We start from the raw sequence: 25124 nt of genomic DNA on the forward strand, positions 1-25124 counted from the left end.
TCAAACAGCATATCCTATTCTTTACTTTTATGTTTATTTTTATTTGACACTATAAATTAGAACAGCTTGTAATAAAATTTATTCTGCTTAAAAATCATCTATCCTAAAAAGTTTAACTAGAGACTCTGAGTTTTATTAGGCTTACATTTATATAATTATAAAATTTCATGTTATCTCAATGCAAATAAACAAAACCAAAAAAACTTTAAACTTATAAGAAAGTTCAAAGAAGTTTTTATTATCATTTGAAAAAATACATGGAAATAAATAGTTGCATAAATATCCATTAACGAAATCCCATAAAGTTGGTTTTTTAGTATATGACTTTAAGGGAGACTTATATAACTTGAGAATTCGATGGTGAAAACACAAGTTGACCCACAGGTTTTTCTGATCTTCTCACTTCACTACCACATTTCCTTTGTTTGTTTTTTGTGTGAGTAAAGCACTGTGGATAACTTCAAAGTCTGTGTTTGCAAACTTGGCACATAAATCTTGGCACGAAGTTTAAATTGACAAGGACATTTCATTTACCATAAATTATGGTCAAAACAAATTCAAAAAATATAAGGCATAAAAAGACACAAATACTAAATTTATAAAGACTAATAATTCATGAGTATCATACAACGTATTTATTGCACAAACAATAAGCCTTCATAAAATAAAAATGAACAAATACACCTCAGAACTTTTACACGCACAATAACGAGTATACGAGGAAAGGTTTAACCTTCGTGTATAGTAGGAGTATTCGCTAAACGTCACAATTACTTTCTTCTTAAAAGTAGAAATAACAAGTAATTGTCTGCATAATAACAAATACATTATTAGAAATCTTACAGTATTGTTTATCAGATATCGTTGTCTGATTGCTAAGGCTATGTATGATATTATGTTTACCTGTCTAATTAAAATGTAAGATGTAACAAACAAAACTTATACTAATAATGCTGTTCTAGTAGTAGTGCTTATTATTTCATATGAGAAACAGTAATATATATATTATCCAAATTTGTTTTCAGGTTATCGTTTACGACAGAAATATGTTACATTTATTTCTTTAATTGTTACGATGAAATGTACAACTTTCTAAAGAGTTTATGTTATAACGTTAGATTGAATGTAATTACGTGAGAATGTATATGTTTACAAAATATTGTAAAATTACATCTTCATCTATACTTTTATTTAAAGACTTTTAGAGTATTATATCAGATATTATCTGGTGTGGTATTCTAGACGCACTTACTAGACTATTACATCTTGCGATTACTTTTAATAGGGTTATACAACAAACAGTTAAGTAATCTTACACAAAAATTGTTACATAAAACAAATTTTTAAATAATTTCTACTACTACTTGTAAACATACAAAACAGTTCCTCAAAATACTTAATATGCTCGTTTGAAACCTATTTGGAAGACAGAATCATTGGCATATTATGGACAAAACAGTCTCTATGATACTTAACCATAAACTACAATCTTTATCTTTGGTATAATGAAAACATTCACTCTTTAGGTGACTAATTATTAGAGTCATCTAGGTTAACTCTTTTCTTATATTATAAGTATCTTGTAGTTTGTACAATTTTAAAAGAGTCCTATAAACTTACACTAATTACCTATAGAACGTTGAAAAACAAAAATGGTTGCTGGTGTATAACAGCTAAGCCGGAGAAATAAGACATCTTATCAGTGGGTAATATGTGTGATATTACATACCAACAAAACTTGTAAACGACTAACAAAACAATGGTGTTCAACTACTTTGTATATTATAACCCTTCGGCTTGATGATGTGTGATGTTAAGTGAAAAGCCTTGTTTGACGTATATGGTAAAAAGTTTGTTTCAAAGGTTATTATTTAGTCTTCTTACTGGAAACGCGTTTTGGGCCAGTAAATATAGATGTGGAAAAAAATTGTATCAAACTTATTGTGTGGTAATATTCTACCTATAATACGTACTGATAAAAACAGTTTAATATTTAAATATAAGAATGTTTAGGAGGACGTACAGTTAAACGGTAGAAAGATTGTCAAAAACCTGAATTGAAAAGGTTGACAGTCGAGAATTCAATATAACTTCTAGGAATTATTACGTTTCAAGATAATGTATTTTAATAGCTGAATTCTCTAAATATTGTAATTACTATATGTTTCTGCATGGAAGTAGTTCTTTTAGTGTAAAATTTGTGGGCCTTATTGGATAAAATGTTTACTGGTGACCACAATAAACAAGTGACATTACGTCATGTGGTTCGTTTTTATTTTTCGATTTTCATTCCAAATATTGTTGTAAAGGCTTGTAAAACACATTTTTTCCAACAAATTTCAAAGAATAAACGAAATGAAATAAAAGGCATGTATATCTTAGCATAAACTTATAAAAAGTCGTTTCTTTGTTCCCAAAACACTTCCAGCAGTAAATTTGCTGAGAGAGCCTCCAACAAAATAGAAAGATATACAAATTATTAATCAAATACAAGAGGACGGCCTAATAACGTTAATAAACCAGCTTTTAGAAACAGGGGTTATACTACATCAGACTAGGGGGCACTCATCTACAAGAGATTCATCTCGCTAGAAAAGCAGCAATTTTCAAATTCAAATGGCACATTATTGTATAAGCACAGAAACGTATAAAAAGCTTTGTACATGACAAATACCACTTCTCCTATTTGGATCTATATTACACTAAACGCTAAATTAAAAATGGTTTAAGAACGTAACAAATCTAAAAACAAATCGACAAAATAGCAAATAGTAATGTCAACTAAAAATTTGCAACGATCCCATAAACATAAACTCACACACTCAAAGAAGATGATTATTAAACATTACATCTTGTTCAAATATACAAACGTTTAACGCTATCTCAGGCTACAAATTAAAATGCGTAGTATAAATCAATATACATTCACCTAAATCTGAATCTGACGTTCATTTCTTAAAACAATGGATTTACACAATATTTTCTCACCTTTGATTCTTTCTATCGCTTCAAACTTTTCTGATTTACAGATATATCAAATACAAGAGAAAGTTTTAATAACTATTTTGAAAAATTACTGCTTTGAATATTAATAAAGCTATCGCACAACGATATTTAACCAAATTTACATTAATTAAGGGAGAATTGTTCATTACACTTTGGCACCTTTAAAATGATTTAATGTATCTAAATAGATCAGTGACTATGATATAAAATAAAGATAGAATATATATATATATATTGTAATTATAAAAACAATTAAATTAGTCAACAACACTTTTGCATGTGGGAATCAACACAGCCCCATGCGTGTGAAGCTGCATTACTTGTGTCCAGGTTTACAAGCGTATTTAAAATCCATACAAATTAATGCCGCCAATGTAACTAACGTGTATGTCAAAACGATCTTCCATTTAAATTATATAAGTTGCTAATCTCCAGTACATAACTCTCAATAAGGAAGAGAATCACTGACCTTTAGTCTCTGCATTACTTGATTCGTGGAATACGTAAAGACAGTTTGTATGATAAGCTTACTTCTGTACTTTGGATTAATGTTCTCTGTTTACACAATAATCATATCGGTAAGATAAAACTGCAATTAATCTAATGCTGGATAGTTTTGGAAGAACTTTACTAGCTTAACTTAATCAACCACCAATTATTTGATCGTTAAGGATAGAATAATACACAAATCAGTAGAACAAATATTCTAAATGATTTGATCAACTACAACCCAGTTTATGCATAAAACACAGTTTGGTACTTGGAATGGTGTTCAAGAACTTGGTTTAACCAACAATAACTTTGAAAGGTTATACTTAAAATTTATACCCATTAACTATAATAAATTTATATTTATAAATTCATTATGGAAACTGGAACTTATTTCAATTATAATGGAGAAGATATTTCGTTGTATCATATTGAATACATCTTCATTTGTATTTTACACAAGTATACGCGAGGATGCCATTTCAATCCAATATTAAGGGTTGGGTTTGCTGACAAAATGATACCAATATATAAATCATGTTCAAAAACATAGTTAGCTAAGTTATGAAAATCTCAATTAAGTTCTTTAGAACACTGAAAATGCGTAAGATTCGTCATATAAATCTATCTTTGGTTTCAGAATAGTGACATATATCACATTTGGTTTTTGTGTTAATCTTTGGTCACAACAGAACAAGTAAGTTTAATAAATACACAAAAATCATGATTGCAACATATTTCATGTAACTTCCTATGACATTTAAGTTAGTTATGTGTAAGAAGTCAAGTTGTGCAATTACTGATTTAGATTATTCCTAAATAGAACACACCAATTGAGAATTAAAAGTTATGCCTATATGTTTATAATTCAATTGGACTCTGATCACTCCCACATAACTATGGGAAGTCTTTGGTGAGTATATGTTTTTGGCACGCTCGAATTTGGACAAGTGTGTCTCTTTGCACGTCAAAATTCTTTCCACTATATCATCTTGCACTTTCTTATGGGTTGCCTTCGGGATTTGGAAGTCGTACTAGTTACGTGAGCTACCATACTTCCTTGTGGGTTGCCTTCTGGATTTGGAGGTCGTACTGGTTGCGTGAGCGACTAACTATACTTCCTTGTGGGTTGCCTTCGGGATTTGGAAGTCGTACTGCTTGCGTGAACTACTAACTATACTTCTTTGTGGGTTGCCTTCTGGATTTGGAAGTCGTACTGGTTATGTGAGCTACTAACTATACTTCCTTGTGGGTTACCTTCTGGATTTGGATGTCGTACTGGTTACGTGAGCTACTATACTTTCTTGTGGGTTGCCTTTTGGATTTGGAAGTCGTACTTGTTACGTGAGTTACTATACTTCCTTGTGGGTTGCCTTCTGGATTTGGAAATCGGACTGGTTACGTGAGCCACGAGATTTTTCATCACTCTATTGAATTGGGATGACTCAGAAAACCACGTGTTAGTTGTTGTACACGAACAGACTCTTTGGCTAAGACACCTGAAGTTGATTCACAACCTGAAACACCTTTATCTGGTGACTGTTCTAATGATCAGGTTTAATTTAGTCGCGGTAAGGTTTGCAGTAACTGTAGCGGTGGTTCATGTGTTGACTGTAAGAACCTGAGTGGGAAAATCGTTTCAAACACTTTTTACACTGGAAAGGTTTTTCACCGCTGTGAAGACGTTTGTGTTCAGTGAGATGATGCTTATGTTTGAAGGCCTTGTTGCAAACATCACATTTGTGAGGACGCTGACCTGTTAACCAAATCAAATAAATAAATCATTATAGAGAAAAACCATAGCTTCATTCTTAGTACAATCATGAAATACGTGACACAATTTATTATTAGTATTATAAGTTAAAATCAACAATAAGTATATCATTGTTTTTATAACAAGACCACTAGTTTCCTCTAGTGGGAATTAACATTCTTTTTTTATACGAATGCATCTTAACAAAGTAATTCAGCAATGGAAAATAATTTATAATCAAGATGTCATCATAATAAATAATCAAAACCACATTTGTCATGATTTGGGGAACATCTAACTCTATGTATAAAGAGTTAAATAAATTCATTAAAGCATCCTTCTAAAACAATGTCGTTTTCCTTCAGTTTTTAGTATTTATAAAAAAACTTCCCAGGGAAAGTAAAGAAGAGTATTAATATATCAACCACACTATATCTTTTGTATCCAGTACCAACGAGGCCTTTCGCTCAACACCAGGGCTCATCAGACCAGCTGAGGTACTAAAGACACAGAAGTTGTTGAGACGCTATTTACACTATTAAACCGCTTGGCAACAACCGTTACTGTGTGGAATGGATTAAGTTTGTGAAGTGTAATTTGTTTTCAACGGTCGTTTGACAATAAAATAACGACATCATGAACTTTTTACTTTCGACATGTGTACTTGAAGTGAGAACACCCGTGTCTTTTTACTTTCGGCACGTGTATTTGAAGTGAGAACACCCGTGTCTTTTTACTCTTGACACGTGTATTTGAAGTGAGAACACCCGTGTCTTTTTACTTTCAAAAAGACACGGGTGTTCTCACTTCAAATACACGTGCCGAAAGTAAAAAGACACGGGTGTTCTCACTTCAAATACACGTGCCACTCTTGACACGTGTATTTGAAGTGAGAACACCAGTGTCATGTTTTTTCATTCCTCAGCCACGTATATTTGTTATTTTGTCCATTAATCTAAGTACGGAATGGGAGGTGTAGTTTTACCTAAAGTTAAAAAAATGACTTATTCGTGATTTATATCAGCAGGAAGCATACAGTTATATACATGCAAGTTGTCATTCACGGATTTAGTCATATGCGTATATTTACAGATATATAAGTACTAATTTTTTTTTTATATGTTTGTCGTTTCACCTTCTACTACCATCTCTGACAAGTAAAATTAAGCTTGAAGGTTAATATAATGAACCAAGATACACTGGCAAAGCATACACTTACAGGTAACCAAGTTAATAATACACTGTCTAAACTAGAAAAGCGTAATACATTACCATAGTCTGAAGATATGTGGATCAGGTAGTTAAAACACGATATTTTGAATAAAAATGTTTATTATCTTTCTTGTGTTTTTTTCAAGTTAGAAATTTCGACTACGTTAAATGCCAGTCTGTACACATATATGATTTTTATTAAATAAACTATAACCTTCAATAATTCTTCGGTTTGCCCAATGTCTACGTGGAACAGAAAATATTTATTTGTATCACATTTTTGTCTGTTAATAAGCTTTACCCTTATCAATGATATGTAAAGTCAATAATATAAAACACTAACTCTTACCTATTGGTAAAAAAACAAAAAAACAACTACAAATACATTAGATTTTAAACATTTCATCTCGTGGTGTTAAACATGTTGCATTTTTAAAATATTATGGTATTCTCATATTTTACTTTCATTTAACGAACGTTTCGATAATAGGATTGTTCAAAAAGGCAGTATTCCTAATGCATCCATAACTGTAGTTGTTTCCCTAAGAAATTACCTTTTTTAAACTAGCAAATTTGGACACTCTACGGGGTTCACACATTTATTTTCAAGTATAAAACATTAATTTTGTATCTTTAAAACATGTTTGTCAACACTGTTAAGAAATAAAGCAGTTAAATATATATACTATAATTTCTGTCGAACAACTGGAAATGTTCGTGTCGAAACTCAAGAAAATGAAGTTTCCAAGCTACTTTATAACATCATAATTTTGGTGAACAATTTTATTTTACCCCTTCTCAATCTATTGTTTCTTGTGTTTTAAATAAGTGCGATACGTGACAATATTAAAGTAAAAATAACAATCAAGAATCCCATTTGTTACCAAATAACTTATTGTAATTTATGTAAAACATAAAATATTGTTCCGTGTTCAAAACCGTATTGTGAAAGCTTACCGGAATGTTCGTATTTATGTCGAGCTAAAGAACTTTGTTTGTTGAAAACTTTGTCACATTCATCACAACCAAACAAATCATCTTCTCCATCTCCTTTCATTATTTTACTTTTTTTATTCTTCATTAAGGCTGCTGAATCGTCACATGAACCAGGGCTGTCATCTGGTGGACTGTGGAATTCGTCCGCTTCAACCTATTGAAATTAAAAAACAAACAAAAGAAAAACAGTTCTTAATATCAATTATGATATGCAGTCCGTTGTTATCACTGAAGGTTTCTTTTGCTATTTAATCTGACGTTTCTAGGATTCCACATATCGAATTTTCTTTGAACTATCATTAATATTCGACTTCTATTAAGAGCTCAGGAAAATTCAGGGTCTGAGATTAGAATCCTATATGATAGAAATGTTTTACAAAGATACAGATGTCAAGTGTTGTATACATGAATTAAAATTACACATATTATATATATTTATTTATAACATAACTTTTAAAGTTATGTTTTTTTATAATAAACTACAATTATGACAGACGCGAAAGCAACATGTGAAAAAAATAGCTGTGGGTGTGTTACTTGTTTTGAATCTACTTAAAAGAAATATATTAACTCAATATTCATTTTTGTAATCATGCAACATTTTTCACTGTTAGAAAGAAAGATATTTATAAAATGATGTACTTGAAGAAGCCATGTTTATATAAAGAAAACGGACAAGTTTTCATATTTAATTTACATTTCAACTTTCTGTAGGTCGGGATCTCCACTAATAAAAACGAGTTAACGGGAGAAAAAGATTTTCCCCCATTGCTAAATAAAGCCAGTGGTCGTGATTTTGGACCAAACTGCTCTTAATGTTTGATTTAAAATCTAACGTTGACGCTTGAGAAATTTCTGTAAAATGACGTCACATCTTATCCCTTCGAAGTATTGTCCTACTTGGCACCACTTTGTGCTAAATTCTTATCCACGTCTAAATTTTATCACATTCTTTCTAATGTCAAAGAAAACAGTACTGAAATGAATGAAAGAAAGATTACATGCTTCGTTAGAATTATCGTAATAATAAAAAAAACGCATAATTTCGTTTACGTCACACTCATAGTTTGCACCGGATAAAATTTGGAGGCACAGCAGAAAAAAGTTTGGGTTGCAGTTTCAAAATAATAATTCTACTTGCTCGACGTTTTAACGCAATTATTAGACAACTTTACAATATCTGAAATCATATTTTACTGAGTGGATAATATATCACTAAAAACATCTATAGATTTAACACGTTAGATGACGGCCTACACATAAAGAAGACTAACTATTAGAATAGCCCCTTAGTGGCTCAGCATTATGTCTGAAGGCTTATAACGCTAAAAACTTGGTTTCGACACCCGTAGTGAGCATAGCAGAAATATATCATTGTGCAGCTTTGTGCTTAACAACAAAGATATATCATACATACAAACTCTTTGAATAATTGTAGTTCTGTAAAACTATTCTTCTTTAGTTATGTACCAAACAAGATAATCTACCAACATTTACTGGCCTCCAGAAATTGTTTGTTTGTTTTGAATTTCAAACAAAGCTACACGAGGGCTATCTGCGCTAGCCGTCCCTAATTTAGTAGTGTAAGACTAGAGGGAAGGCAACTAGTCATCACCTCCCACCGCCAACTCTTCAGCTACTCTTTTACCAACGAATAGTGGGATTGACCGTCACATTATAACGTCCCCACGGCTGAAATGGCGACCCTCAGATAGCGAGTCGAGCGCCCTAACCACCTGGCCATGCCGGGCCTCATCCAGAAATATTCAATGTATTGCAAACTGAACAAAAGGGTAATGTAAAATCTGGAATTACACTTAAATGAAGGATCTACATCACCATATGTCAAAGGATTGTGAAAACGTTTCGAATTCCTAGGATTTAAGCAAATAAAAATAAGCAAACTAATGACACACACCTGTCTCCAGCTGTTTTTGTTCGGTATCCTAAGTTTTAGATTTCCTTCATCAGAACTAAGTTGTGTGTTTAGATCACCAAGAGAAGAAATTGTCTTGCCATCCACGTGTATGTTAAGATTTGTTGGACTGTAAGTACCTTCTCTACTGGCTGCGTCTGAAGGGGAAGGTGGTCTAATTGGGATTTCTCCACTAGTTGGTGACAACGAAGAAAGAGCGTGAGAAGACACTCGCGGAGTACTAATAGACGACAGGTCTGTTAAAATGAGTTCTCTTGGGAGATGTTGACGATGTCCATTTGTTCGCAAGTAATCATCAGTTGAATATACTTCATTGGGTTGGTTTGAGATTAGTTCTAAGGAAATATTATATCGCACAGGTGGGGAGCAAACTCTTGTAGTTTGGTATTTGGTAACGGAAGAGTTTTCTAATCTTTGTTCAATGGACTTGAAAGAATATTTTCTTTGTTGTTTTCCCCAACAATCTTTAAAGTTCTCAGACTCTAAACCATCATCATTTAAAACTTGTTCACTATATGAGTTATTGCGTTCATGCTGAGGAGTTGACCTGCGTGATGACCTTTGGCTGAGATTCAGCACTTCACAATCAGGAAGGGTAATTCTGCGCTTTACAGACAAATCTAGAGGTTTCTCAGCTTCGGCACTTCCGAGTGGCCCAAGTATACTATATCTGTCTTTTGATGTGGGAGGTGATGTGGAAGATAACACTGAAGAATGTGGATGAATATGATTCTGGTTGCTATCTGGAATGGTTCCGTTATAATGTGGAAGAGGAGAAGGTAAAGGGTTAAGAAAAGTTTGTGGCTTGTACTCTGGAATACTTATAGGGTGCTGTGAGCTATTTGGTAAAGGTTCGTGTGCATAAATATTTTTTCTTTTAGGAGAAGAGCATGGTGAAACACAAAGAAAAGGACTGGAATGACATTCTAGTGTTTTTAGATTCTGAAACCAAGAGTGCACATCCAGTGAGGTGCATCCTAGTTCTCTTGCCAGTTTCGTGATTTCAGATCTAGTTGGTTTAGGATTCTGCTTAAAGTATGCTTTTAATACAGAAACATTTTCATCATTTAATAAGGATCTTACAAGGACAGGATGTCTATGAATCATCACTTCTTCATTTTCAGCATACTCTATACATTGCTCTTCTTCACTTTCCGTTGACAAATGTGATGACTCAATTTTGGGATTTTTTAAACAGACGTCTTGGGTTTTTGGCTCTTCTCTTGCTTTCACATTACGAGTAGCTTGAACATCATGATGTTTATTCCGAGGTAGTTGAAATTTAGAATTTTTCCAACACGTGTACCTTTCGTGCTGATGAAGGGTGATGTCATTATCGAAGTTCTTATTACAATATCGACACTGGAACTTTTCCGCCTGGCTGGTATTAGGCTCGTTATCTTCAGTACTTCTATTATATCTTATAAGTTGTTTGCAATCAGCAATGTTTTCTGGAATCACTAATGGACAAGAACAAGGAGGTGTATTAAGAAGTTCTGGAAGAATACCATTTTGTCCAATACTATTTTCAGAAACTCGGTGTTGCTTAGACACAGTTGCATCAACGATTTCAAGTATCTTTTTTACAGCATTCAAGTCTCTTTTCGGTGGAAGGTTTGCAACTGAGGAAGACATAGAGGGATCAGTTTTTTCTTCTCCAGCTATGAGTTGAGAACTTGAGATTTCAGTTCTCGAATTGGACGGTCCAGATGGCAAAGAAAGTGTTAAAGAAGAGTGCTTTCTTAGTGACAGAAGAGAGGCAGTTGTTGAAGATTCAGTGTCTTCTAACGTTTGGGTTAAGGACATTCTAGACTGTAACAGATGTGTCATGTCTGCAAAGCCAGGTAGGGAAATATATTGTGGAGACATACCAGAGGACTGAAAGTGGCTGGCCAAAAGTGGATGAAAAGGAAAACCAGGACGGTAAGGTTCTACCGTATGTTGATAGTGACCTGGTTGATGTTTGTGATATTGTGATGGAGCGATAGAAGTGGGGAAATCATGAGTTCGCAGATAACCATCAGAGGTGAGCAACATACTTTCATTGTTGACTCCATGTTTTGGAATGATTGGGCGGAAAACATTATTCTGGCTAGTTCCTCTGTTGCGCGAGGACTTGCTATCCATTTTGCGAACCTGTGAAGAAACATATTTAAAATCCATATTACATAATTTCAAAATGTTATCAATGTTGATTTCATGGATACGTTAGGAAAATCAATATGTTAAATAATAAGATTAGATCTGAGTACGTTATTAATCATCAGATAATAAATTCTCAGATTTTGAATAAATCAAAAATTATACTTGCTAAATATGTTTAGAACCTTGCTTTAAAAGAAAATTTCGAAGTTCCTTATTTTACTAAGGTAACTGTTTTATAAATTCTCAGTAGGTTACAATTGTCTTACCTTATTTTATGGAATATTATTTAATCTTGAAAACCAACAGTTGCTAGTTGTCCAAGAAAGGACATCTTAGGCAGTGTTTTGTTCTTGAGTTTGAGTTTATTGTAGATAACATATGCTTAAATATTAAACAATTATCAGGTTTCAACTTTACGAAGAGGCAGGATAAAACATCTAACCAACAGATCAGCTTTATGAAACACTGACCAAACATTAAAGTAAATTAAAACCTCTATAGACTAAAATGCTATTGATGAAACTTAGTTGAATGGACAGCAACTGACTGCTGTAAAAATACAAGTGTAAGGACGACGTATCGAAAATCTTCCGCCTTTCGTCGTCAGACATTCGAAACGTCGTCCTCTACACTTGTGTTTCTACAACAGGCAGTTGCCGTCCATTCAACTAAGTTTCATCATGGATACTCTACCTAAACAATCTATAAAAAAATAAAATGCTATTTATTTGTATTTGGAGAATATCGAGCGTAAATATTTCAAAGTTAACACTGATGGATATTAAGCAGCTGTGTCGTCCCTACCAGAAAACAAGTACTTAGACACTTCTTGCTCTATAATTTGACTGGTGTCCCAAGGCTCATTATTAGGGACTAACATTAGTACAATGGGCTATGAATGTGATATGTGAAACGATTGCTCTCCTTCAGGGTAGCATAAATTCCTGCAAAACGAAAACTAAAGGCGTAAAATAAATCCTGAACACTTATCAACTACAAGCATTATACAACCATTGGTAAGGTAATAAGAAAGCTAAACTATGATGTATTTATTGACTCTACAGCAAATAATTACTTGGTAGTTTAAAATTGGTTATAGTAGCTTATATGTTAGGAATTTTCAAAACATAAGAAAAAAAGGGATAAAATATAGCATATGGAATACACAGTGACTTCCATTGGTAAGAAATACTCAAACAATACTCCAAACAACTGTTCAAAACTAAGGGTAGGCTATTAAGAAATCTTAAATCCCCCCTCCTTCGAAAAAACGAAATTTGTAACTATTAGTATGAGCTTACGAGTGAAAGTAAAAAAGTGGAAATAAATTGACAGTTTATTTATCAAATATCCTTGTAGTGAAATCCATTTTGGTAATTACTGTGTTGTAGCATAATTTGCTAGATGTTATTAACATTATCTGTTTTTTGTGTTTTTTGATGGGTACTGTTTGATATTGGAAATGGATCTGGTGCAACTTAGTTATTCAAAAAAGTTAATCTGATTATAGATTTTTGTCGCCCGTTAGTAACGAAGAGAGATTGTATTGCAAAGTTACTACTGATTCAATATAAAAAACGTGGTTGTCTTCTGTAGTGCTCTTGTAAAGTCTTAAATAAAAATTACTACTACTAGACAAAGAATGAGCACATTGATATTAACAAAATTTGATTTGGTCATCAAAACTATTACTAGCGCATTGTTTAAATGTCCACCATGCCATAGATATTTCTTCGTCAGAATAACAGATCAACATGACTTCGTTCATCAAAACTATTGCTAGCGCATTTTTTAAATGTCCACCATGCCATAGATATTTCTTCGTCAGAATAACAGATCAACATGACTTCGTTCATCAAAACTATTACTAGCGCATTGTTTAAATGTCCACCATGCCATAGATATTTCTTCGTCAGAATAACAGATCAACATGACTTCGTTCATCAAAACTATTGCTAGCGCATTTTTTAAATGTCCACCATGCTATAAATATTTCTTCGTCAGAATAACAACTCAACATGATTTCGTTCATCAAAACTATTGCTAGTGCATTGTTTAACTTTTCATTATCTTTTAGACCGAGCGTCGAGTATTCATGGTTCGTGTCTAGTTGCCGCGAAAACCGCGCTGAGCATTTTTGGGCCGAGAGCACATTATAAAACTGATGTTTAAAACATGAATGAATCAAATGAAGGAAATAATAAATTAACAAAACTTAAAGCAACGTGGACAAAATGAAGATCGCTAAAATACAGTGTTACTATGCGATGGAGCATAATGAGGCATGACATTCATATTTTCTTTTTTCAATAAAAAAGTTGATTGAGATAGAACAGCATTACTAAGTGAGGATATGAAATACAAACGGAATCATAGAAGAAAAAAAGAATCAAGAAATTGATGGAGAAACTTATTACAAAAACTATTAAAAAAGACACATAATTGATCAGACTGAGAAAAAAGTTAAGAATATAATGAAGTGTAAGCGGGATCTAAAAAAGCTACTTTGTCATCAACTATATTTTACACGCAAAAGAAATTTATGAAAAACAACTGTCGCAAAAACAGAGAGAATTAAATTTACTCAATATATCACTTGAGTCGCTTATACTGCAAGTCTTAAAGGTTTCATGAACTGTTGGTAAAGTAACTCATACATTTAGAGGAATTGTGAATTGTTAAAGTTCCAGGATTGATTTTTTAACTAATACAAGGGTTTAGGATAATTCCTTTATATTTTCGTGCTACTTGTGAGCCCCCCAGTGGTACAGCGGTATGTCTGCGGACTTACAACGCTAGAAACCGGGTTTCGATACTAGTGGTGGGCAGAGCACAGATAGCCCATTGTGTGGCTTTGTGCTTAATTCCAAAAAACAAACAAGCTACTTGTGATGACTTAATAGAACACTGAAGAATATGAATAAGTCCCGTATAGTACGGTCCATCTTCCTTCAGTTATGAGGAAGTGATAATTAGTAATGACAATAATAAATTTGCGGAAATTGTTGAATTCTAAATCTGTATATAATGTCAATAAGCATGATAAAAAATATATATAGTATGTGGATAAAGGTGAGGTTAAAGAAAGAAACAGATAAAAGAGATTCTGAAAATTTCAAGAGAAATTATAAGATGTAGTTAGCAATTCACAAAATATATAAAAATATGTTTATATAACATCGGATGTAATTGATCCAATAAATGGTCATTATGGGCCAAACTTATTAGTTAGGTTACTGACATCTCATTTCTGTTTCATTCTACATTACAGTGTGTGCTATAGTTTACATTCTTCTCATTTGCTCTTGTAACATTTATCTTGCTTACCTGACTACTTTCTTTAAAGATTTATTTCTGCTATTATTTACCTGCTTTGTTATATCAGTATTTTTCTATAAATACATAAGTATTCTTTAACAATTCTGTTTAGAAGAATAAAACATGCTGTTCGATTTACTATAGGTTAGAAAACTGGCAAGGTAAATATGTATTACATCTACGTTTTGAAAGTTTATCCATTATATGCTTATAATTCGATTAGAAATGTTGTAACCGTTTGAATTTTTCAGTTGTACTTTATGATTTCTCTGTTCGTTTAGGTTGGTTTATTTTGATAATTTAAAAATCTTACCTTCAAGTTCATAACGAGGCACTTCTTGCTTGTCATGTGAGAAGAGTAAGAACCAGAATGAGAGAATCTCTTGCCGCAGTTAGGGCAGGCGAAAGGCTTTTCTCCGCTGTGGATCCGGATGTGTTCCTTCAGATGATGCTTGAACTTGAAGGCCTTGCCGCATTCCGGACATTTGAACTTCCGAAGCACCGCGCTCTCGTCATGGCTGATCATGTGTCGCTGTAGACGGTAGACGTTGGCAAAGCTCTTATTGCAAATCTTGCAGGACTAGACAAGAAAGGGGAGGAGGGAAAAGTGGCTAGAGGGCCTGGCATAACTTAGGGGACATTAGGGTTAGCTGAATTAGTGGACGGGTTTGACTACTTCCTGCTAAAAAGGTAGTTTTGTTAATCTATGAGATAGACCAGAAAAGTATAAGAATAGACAGGCAAGCTATCCAGAGTGAATGATCGAAAGGAAAGAGTTGGATGTTTTGTAGGAAATACTTAATAGTAAAGCTCAAATACCTTATCTCTTAGTCTATGTGGCTGCAAATAAATGTATTAGACTTGAAAGCAAAGAGAGGTAAAATTGTAGTTTTGTAAAAATAATTAAATAAAAACTGATCATGAAAGTAGCATTATATATTTCAGAAAACCAATTATCTAGAGCTTCTTATTGATATTTATTTGCTGAATCAAACATTTGAAGTGAAATTACTAATTTCTGTTTGTTTGTTATAAATACAAAACACAGCAACAAAGTGTGATTTCTCAAACGTGAAAATGAAAATATTCAACATAGAACAAAGAACTTATGATGCGGAATATTACTTTCAAAATTGTATACAGGCTGATTTTGGAATCTCTCGACGTCTTTACAGCTCATGTCGCCACGTTCGGTCATGCTGTATCTGAGGTCAGTGCAGCTTTAAAATAACCCTGCAGTATAACTTTCATTGCAAAAGGCACTATCGTATGGTCTTCCGGTGAGTCAGCGATAAATCTCTAGATTTACAAGGCTAAAATCTGGTATTCGATTCCCCGTAATAGAGAGAGTGCGAACAGCCAATTGTGTAGCTTTGGGCTAAAAATCATCACCAAGAATAATTATCATATTTATCATGTCCAAAGCACACAACTTCATCGTTGTCTGCTTTCCATAATCCATCTAGTGTGCGAGATCAATTATTTTCCAGCGCTCGTTTCAATGATCCAATCGCACAGAAATTCATTGGCGCTGCTCTCAGCAAGTTGACTAATATGTATTCGTATGAAATAGTACGAATTACTGTTTCATTTTTCATCTGCTTGAGGTATGTGAATGGTTGAATGGATATGTTGTGCAAGCAACTTGTGTACATATGACTTGTCTTTTTTTCAGGCGTAAATCCTTCTTGATTGTGTTGTGAACTGTTGCCTGAGGCACGTAAACGGCTTTTGCCACTGGCCTATGCTGATGGATTCTCAAGTATTACAAGAAATCGCACATTGCTTACTACAGCTGGGGTAGGACTTCTAACATGTCTCGTTCTGGTTACCTAAGTCGATCGCTATTCATTTTCTTTGCAATGTCATTAAGTACAAAGCATATTCCGATATTGGAAATTATAACCCCTCGATCTGAACACATCTTTATGATCTAAGTGTAGGAATATTTTAACTCAGAAAGAGTTGTTACATACCTTCCAAAAAATGAACAACTTTCAGTCGCATCACACTACCTACAAAAAGGACTGTTACATTCCTTCCACAATATGAACAACTTCCAGTCGCATCACACTACCTACAGAAAGGACTGTTACATACCTTCCAAAAAATTGAACAACTTTCAGTCGCATCACACTACCTACAAAAAGGACTGTTACATTCCTTCCACAATATGAACAACTTCCAGTCGCATCACACTACCTACAGAAAGGACTGTTACATACTTTCCAAAAAATGAACAACTTCCAGTCGCATCACACTACCTACAGAAAGAGTTGTTACATACCATCCAAAAAATGAACAACTTTCAGTCGCATCACACTACCTACAGAAAGGACTGTTACATTCCTTCCACAAAATGAACAACTTCCAGTCGCATCACACTACCTACAGAAAGGACTGTTACTTACCTTCCAAAATATGAACAACTTCCAGTCGCATCACACTACCTACAGAAAGGACTGTTACTTACCTTCCAAAATATGTAAAACTTCCAGTCGCATCACACTACCCACAGAAAGGACTGTTACATACCTTCCAAAAAATGTAAAACTTCCAGTCGCATCACACTACCTACAGAAAGGACTGTTACATTCCTTCCACAAAATGAACAACTTCCAGACGCATCACACTACTTACGCAATGCCAAACGATGTCAAATTTAGTTCTGATACATGTTGTTTCACCGTGACTTTATATCGACAATAGTTGTCATGAGAGTTGCTGATTTCCTTATACAAAGCCTTTTAATATTACTTACACAACCCTGTTTTTTTAGAAATGGGAGTTATAACAAATTGTGAATTGATGACTGTTCCTTTTACTTTTATAATTTATTTCCTGGGAGTGTTTCTATCATTTCATTTTTAATCTCTTCAGTATATCTTATAGTTATTTTTTGTTGTGTTTTTTTTTGTGATTAAACACTGTTTGAATTGCTTGGATTTTAAGTTTGTTTGCTTATTTGTTTCAGTCGTAATTTAGAACCCTCGTGTCTAACTTCGTATTAGTAAAACTAATTTAAGACGAACTTGGTAATTTGAAACAAATATTTTTTTCTTGCATAATTAATAGCTTCAAAAGCTTTACTATCATATATAAACCAAGTAGGATTATAAATGTTTGTTTGTTTTTTTCGAATAGAAATCATTTTAAAGTAGTTATGAAATTACATAAATTATTCTATCACAAAGTCTACGGGATATAATACTTAATTCTACGACAAAATTAAAATCTTAAATTTTATTAAGGTTGGTGTGATCTCAATAAAATATCTTATATGTATATATAGTGTCAACGACTTGATTTATTCAATGATAATTTCATCAGTTTATTTGCTAAATGGGAATTTATGAGCACTTACATAACAAGATACCATTAAGACATAAAAAATAATATTTTCTAAATTCAGTAATTAAAAAAACATACCTGACTGGCAGCATCGTGAATTAGTTCGTGTTTGTCGAGATGTTTTGGATCAGGGAACGAGATTTTACATTTGGTACAAACGTGTTTCTGATCATCTTCTTTTACACCGGCGCTACCTACATCGGGGTGTGCGTCTCTTAGATGGTCTCGAAGAGCATACAGAGCATGCTGTCCTGTGTAGCTTTGTTCACAATTAGTACAACTCACTGTATGATCACTCACTATTTTGGAAGCGCCTGTTTAGAAAAATAAAAAATATAATCAGCTACAAATATGAAATAAAAATACACCATTTGTATTTCATTGGAAAAATCAACATCAAGCGTACAGATTAAAAATAACATTAAATTAGCATCTATGTCAACCGGTTTATTTACTTTAAAAAATTAATATGATCACGTGTTTCTATCACGTTAAATCCTTTACTACCAATATACACTAACAAAAATCTTTTAGTTCTCTTTCCTTTCTGACTAGACAAGAGGAATGAGTGAGAATAAAATGAAACAAACACCTATTACAAGTCATCCGATAAATGTAAATTAACTAGTCCAGTTAATCAGTTCTAATTTAAATCATTTTTACGGTAATCTACATCACTTTATATTAGCTCTAGTTTAGTTATTCCGTTTGAATTTGGGCTATCAAAACTACAGAACACCAGGTAAATGAGTCACAGCAGGATTATGTTTGCGAAGTTGACATCCGATCAGTGTAACGACTTCTATTCCTGTCGCGCGTGAATCCAATTCCAGTTATCAGTAGCAAATGAGAAATTTGTCACGTCCGTCCGTCAGGCTACCCCTGACAGAAGTATCTGATAGCATCTTTATCTGCATCATGCCAAGTTAGAGGAAGAGAAGGAATCAGTCGTGATGGATAATATGTAGAATTCTAATACTCCTGCGTATCATTCTTTCTTTAAAGCTGACTAAATATTGCTTGAATTAGTGTCCGAGTATCATTCGGAAGTCTCAGCACGTATATATTTGATGACAATTCTGAACATATTCATAACAGAGAAGAAAAGAAAAAAAAGTGAAATGAAAACAAAGCGACAAACTAAAAACACAGTTTTTCCATTGTGAAATGTGAAGATTTTGGGTGAAACAACTATTTAAAGTTTCAACATATTCAAGAATCTAAATTTACATTAACATGCCTTAAACTTCCAGTAAAAAAATTAACTTCATTAGACAAAGGTGAAGGATCAGCAAACAATCTCACAGGTTATTTTTGTTGTTGTTGTTTGTTTATTTGTTGAATTTCGCGCAAAGCTACACGAGGACTATCTGCACTAGCCGTCCCTAATTTAGCAGTGTAAGACTAGAGGGAAGGCAGCTAGTCATCACCACCCACCGCCAACTCTTGGGCTACTCTTTTACCAATGAATAGTGGGCTTGACCGTCACATTATAACGCCCCCACGGCTGAAAGGGCGAGCATGTTTGGTGTGACGGGGATTCGAACCTGCGACCCTCAGATTGCGAGTCGAGCGCCCTAACCATCTGGTCATGCTGGGCAATCTGACAGGAGCCCAGATTATCTATGTTTACTATTTACTGTAGGATATGGAAAAGTATTGCAATTGCTAATGTTAATTTAAGAGGGTGTTTTATGAGAAAAATTAGATAAAATATTTAATATTTTTGTAAAAATCGACAAGAACGTTATTCACAGTCAAGTTCTATTTACTCAGAACCCAAGCCACACGTGCTTTAACCCTAGCTGTTTTCATTCCATCTCTATCTCAATATGCAGTTTTGTAATATCAAAGCGAAGAAGCACTGCCTTCATAACACTATGCTTCTCTATATTTTGATGTAATTCCGAAAAAAGTATAGTTACAATGCACTTGGCATTAAAGTTTTTATCGGTAGAAAAAGTATGCAAGCATCAATCCTAAAGAAAAAATAAACAAATATTTTTTTGCGAGAAAAAGTGATTTGAAGTTCCTAAGTTTTCATTCCAATAATTCGAGATAAAAGTGGGCATAAATATCAATATATTTGGCATTTCAGTATCGGAAAGTTTTCCTCATTTCAAATCTTTCTACATGCTCCTCAAACGATCAAGATTTACAAAAATAGTGTTTGTGTGTTATATGAGAACACCACTACACAACCGGTAGGAGTGGGAAGGTGCTGGAAGAAAAAGTCTACCAGCGACAAACAAGTAGTTCAGGTAAAAAAAAAAACATCAGCAAATCTTAGCATGCATGAAGTCGCCCGCCAATATTGGCATCAACTCGATCACAAAGGACGCCTGGAACAGATCTGATTAGCATGTTAATAGGAGAGCACCTGTGCTTCTCCCCAGCCAAAAGATAAGACCTAACAGCGCCATTCTCGACGGCCGTTTATGACTGTGACGGGTGAGACACGACAACTATCCCTGCGATAGCCCGGAACTGATAAGGGTTCGGATGCACGCTCTCGGCGGCCAGGAGAGAGCCTTCTAAATGGGATGTCATTCAATCTGTGCTAAGCATGAAAGAAGGAGAATATATGGAGATGAAGAATATACTCGAAAGTTTCTCGCTTCCAATTACAATGACTTCCCTCTAACCAGGGTGAGTAATTGTATCAATGAGATATGATCTTTGTGTTAATCATGTTGACCAGAACGATATTTGGTTTAATCCATAATTCTTTTTCCAGCCAAAATAACAAGACAACAAATCACATAATCACTCCTTGAAAACGGAAGAAACCCAAAAGCAAAACTGGATATCTGAAACCAGATGATAATCTAGAATATGTATTTGAAAACTAAGCACATACTCCGTCATAAATATTAAAAGGAAAATATTACAACATTTCCATTGGAAAGGAAGATTATATTTCTTTAATAAATTAAAGTGATTAGATAACTTATGGTAATATAATGAATTTCCTTGGCATATCTTTCTGAGTTTATCCTTAAAAAGTTTCAAAACGGACTTTGTCATTTACAACAAAAAGTAAAATATGAAACTATAAAAACGAATTAAGAAAAGAGTTGAAAATATCAGTTCAATACACTTTACATCATATCACTTATATGTCAAAATGTTGTTATATTCGTGCAAAGATGCATAATGGACCATTAGCATACTGTCCACCGCGAAGAATTAAACCCCAGACATTTACGTTGTAAGTCCAATGACTAACGCTGACTTACAGAGTAAGGAGAATAAAGCATTCTTATCTTGAATTGTGCAATCTGTAAACATTTATTTATGTCGTTTAAGCTAAGCCTTTAAATTATTTACACACACAGACATATTGCTTATATCCAGAACTGACATAACCACATGAAAACAAAGACTACTTGGTGAATCGAATGACAGATTGGACTTCATATTTATTTTAATATATTGAACAATTTGTCTGCTAAATAATTCAAAAGCCTAAATTAGTAGCATAAATTATACATATTATTGGAATCCTAAATAAACATAGATTGACTGGCTTGAATAATAGGACACTATTTACGTCATTAAAAGAATCAGATTGTTCATATTATCTTCAGTTAAAATCGTAATAGTTTTTACGTTTGTATATTTTAATTATAGATAACACAAACTCTGGAATCAGCTCAGTTAGCTCAAGATAATTGTCTTTAGAATTACAGGATCACAATGACTGGCATTTCCCAGTGCTCGAAAAATGTACACGTACTGATCATAATTGTAAAAATGTATTCATACCTGAATATACATATAAATATAAATACCTGAATATTGATATTAAATATAAAATTTGTCCACTTGTAACATACATTTCATTGTAGTTATGCATATCTTAATAAGCAAAACCTCATCTCTGCGATATTTTACTGAAAAGTATAATAATTCAAATGAGTTAACGTAACTCATTGCTGCTTTTGATGAATTCCAAAGGAAGTAAAATATAAAGGAAGATAACTCTGCTTACAACGTTAGGAAACTCAGTGGAATGGAATAACAAGAAGAGTTGTCCCTCCCCATACAGTTGGTGAAAAACAACCAATGTAATTTGAAGTGTCGTGAGAGACTATGCTAGTCACGTGAATCTCACGAAAAAGCTCAACCATGCCGAATAGCGACAAGCATGTAAGAAAGCGTTGCCGACTGCTGATGTCGTATTGCGTCAACAACCTGCAGTTTTTTTTAAGCAATAGAAATTGTTCAAAGCATCACAATACCGTAACTAAACAGACGAGTAGTGTAATAGTCAGCTAAAAAAGAAAAATGAAGAGAAAGTAAAGAGACAAGGAAAAATAATGACCAGAAGAAAGATGGAAAAGTAAAATGAGTCGTTGCAGGATTGAGGGGCAACATATACTCCTAATTATAAAATTCTAATTTCCAACTTCGTCCTACAAGTGGGAATTACCAATAAAGACTCGATCTGATAGTCATTACATCCCAACAACTGCTTCAGTCTTACTTCTAAAGTTTATGCACAATTTCTGTATAAATGTCCTATATGTGTGACGTTGGCTTTTTGTACTGGTTTGTATAATTAAAAAAGAAAAGAAAAAGTTTACATCAAAAACCAGGACACACTGCATAACTACCCACCTTATGGTGTGTTCCCAGGTGGTACATGTCTGTTTTGTAGCTGCGTTGTTTCTATTTTACTTTTTTGACTTTCATTTTCTATGTAATATTACAATTAATTATATATATATATATACTTATATATTATTCCACACAGCTAAGATAAAAAGAAAGCATCGCTCATTTAGAAAGTAGACCCTAAACAGTCGTACAGACAAGCTGTCTGCCAGATAAAACCTCTATTTACAAACTTCATGCGTGAAATAACATCTCAACTTCTAAAATAGGATCTGTTTGTTTTTAATTATGCACAAAGCTACACAAGGGCTATCTGTGTTCTGCCGACCATGGGTATCGAAACCCGGTTTTTAACGTTGTAAGTCCGCAGACATACCGCTGTACCACTGGGGGGCTATAAGATAGGAGCACACGTGGTTTCTCAAGACTATATCCCAAGATACATTTCTTTGTCTGCCAGCAGTTATGAGAAGTTAGTTGCTTCTAACAAAGTGAAAATCATAATGAAGTAAAATCATGATACTTCACCGGAAGTATGAAATGGCATTTCAGCCTCTCTGATGGTCCCATACCTGTAGAAACAGCATAATGAAACGTAGGCAAGAACGTATTATAGAAAGAATATTGAAAATTCTTTTGTAATTATAATAATTTAGTAAAATATATATATTTATGCGTGCGTACGTGCGCATTGGGTCACTTTCTAACGTCTGAAAAACCTGACTTTCAGAAAACGCAAAGTTTAACAAAAAGCTAATACTATTAAAAGTAGACAGCCATAAAAGCAAGAGATGCAGACTTATCTCAAATGAATATATACTGAAAAAATATACTTGGTTTTCAGGGTTTTTGGTGTGGCATAACTAAATATATTAAACTTAAATTGCTTCAAGAAAAGCAATTACAACCGTAATATTTAAAAAGTTTTTGAAACGGAGGCGCATAAATGTAAGCTGCGTGTTGTGTAGAGTGAATTCTTATGAATTCTCCACTCTCTGACTTTTGTCCATGTTTGTTACACATACAATCACGAATGTTCTTTTTTCACCGATCTGATTTTTCTTCATGTTACAAAATCTGCTAATGATGGCATTTCTGTATCCAGCTTTGCTCGCCCTTTAGGTGTCATCTCTTTCTCAATACAGCAGCCTCAGAGTAATACAAATTGTGGCCGTCGTGTCGCCAGCTCGCTCACCGTGATAAATCATCTACCTGTCAAGGGTCGCCGGTAGGCAAGTTTTTTAACTCGGGCATCTTGGCTCCAACCTTCAAGCTGGAGGCAAGATAGCTATCCAGAAGCCACCAATGTTTTTCTGGATTTTGCTAACGGTTCTGGCAATCGATATGTAGAACATATCAGAATTTAGACATCACTTAGCAAACTGAATAAAACTTAGTGCTGTTTTAGCGATAGAGGAATATGTAGAATCTCTATGCGCTGTAATTTACATAAAATTTACAGTCGATTTAGCGCCTCAAGATACTTTAGTTATCTATCGGACTATCGAATTTTTCAGAAAAGAAAACAGCAGTCAGAAATGATAATAGTTATAATTTTAATCTGGTAAAAACATTGTTAAAATTACCATAGTAACTTTTTCATAGTTTCTTTGTCTCTCATGGACATTCTTTCTAACTCTTGATTATCAGAAATGTTTTATTTCCTGAGACATTAAAAAAAATTGCAACTGAATTTTAAATGATTTATAATTAATTCTTAAAATTGTGTATAGTCCATATTATCAAGCAGATTAAGGCCTAGTGTATGTACGTGTTTAGACAGTCCGAGTTAACCTCTTAAAAATACGTATTGTACAGTGTACACTGGTTCGAATAATTTGGGGCTTTCTTCACCAATTGTGACAAGCAAAAGAAAAGGAAAAATTCATGTTCGATTGCAAGTTTATTTTGTATCCTTCAAATATTACAATATAACGTTTTAAAATAGTATTTATATAATAAAGCGCAGAATGTCAGAAAACAAGTATCTGCAGCTGAAAAGAATCACAATCACATTATCTGAAAAAAAAGTGTTCCATTATTAGAGCCTTGTTTTCAACATTGCTTCATATTGACAATAGAAACACATTCTCAATAATATTTGTGTTTAAATACTTGATATATTTTAAGTTGCATAGCGCACATAATGAAATAAAATACTTGTAACATCTCAGCTTGGCATAAGACATAAAAAAAATAACCTTTTTGTTCAAGACACTACAAACGTGAGCCTAGTTCTGTAAAGGGGTTTGAATTTTCCCGCTTCTTAACAAAGGAAAACACTTTTACAAGTGCTTG

General features: G+C 33.5%; 1 protein-coding gene across 4 annotated transcripts in view; it reads right to left on the reverse strand.

The window, feature by feature from the left end:
- Window positions 1-217: 217 nt before the first annotated feature.
- Window positions 218-25124, reverse strand: part of LOC106478192 (zinc finger E-box-binding homeobox 1-like) — a 204341-nt gene continuing 179434 nt past the window's right edge. For 3 of the 4 annotated variants that reach the window (XM_022381749.1, XM_022381751.1, XM_013938718.2), the window contains 5 exons: window positions 18285-18520; window positions 15169-15435; window positions 9375-11528; window positions 7418-7610; window positions 218-5251 (listed from right to left, as the gene is read on the reverse strand). In XM_022381749.1, the coding sequence (XP_022237457.1) occupies window positions 5058-5251; window positions 7418-7610; window positions 9375-11528; window positions 15169-15435; window positions 18285-18520 (3044 nt within the window). In that variant the 3' untranslated portion in view covers window positions 218-5057. The remainder of the gene's footprint in view (window positions 5252-7417; window positions 7611-9374; window positions 11529-15168; window positions 15436-18284; window positions 18521-25124) is intronic. The other variant, XM_022381750.1, reaches the window with a different exon arrangement.

Source organism: Limulus polyphemus, unplaced genomic scaffold, assembly GCF_000517525.1.
Source record: "Limulus polyphemus unplaced genomic scaffold, Limulus_polyphemus-2.1.2 Scaffold188, whole genome shotgun sequence".
Lineage (NCBI taxonomy): Eukaryota > Metazoa > Arthropoda > Merostomata > Xiphosura > Limulidae > Limulus > Limulus polyphemus.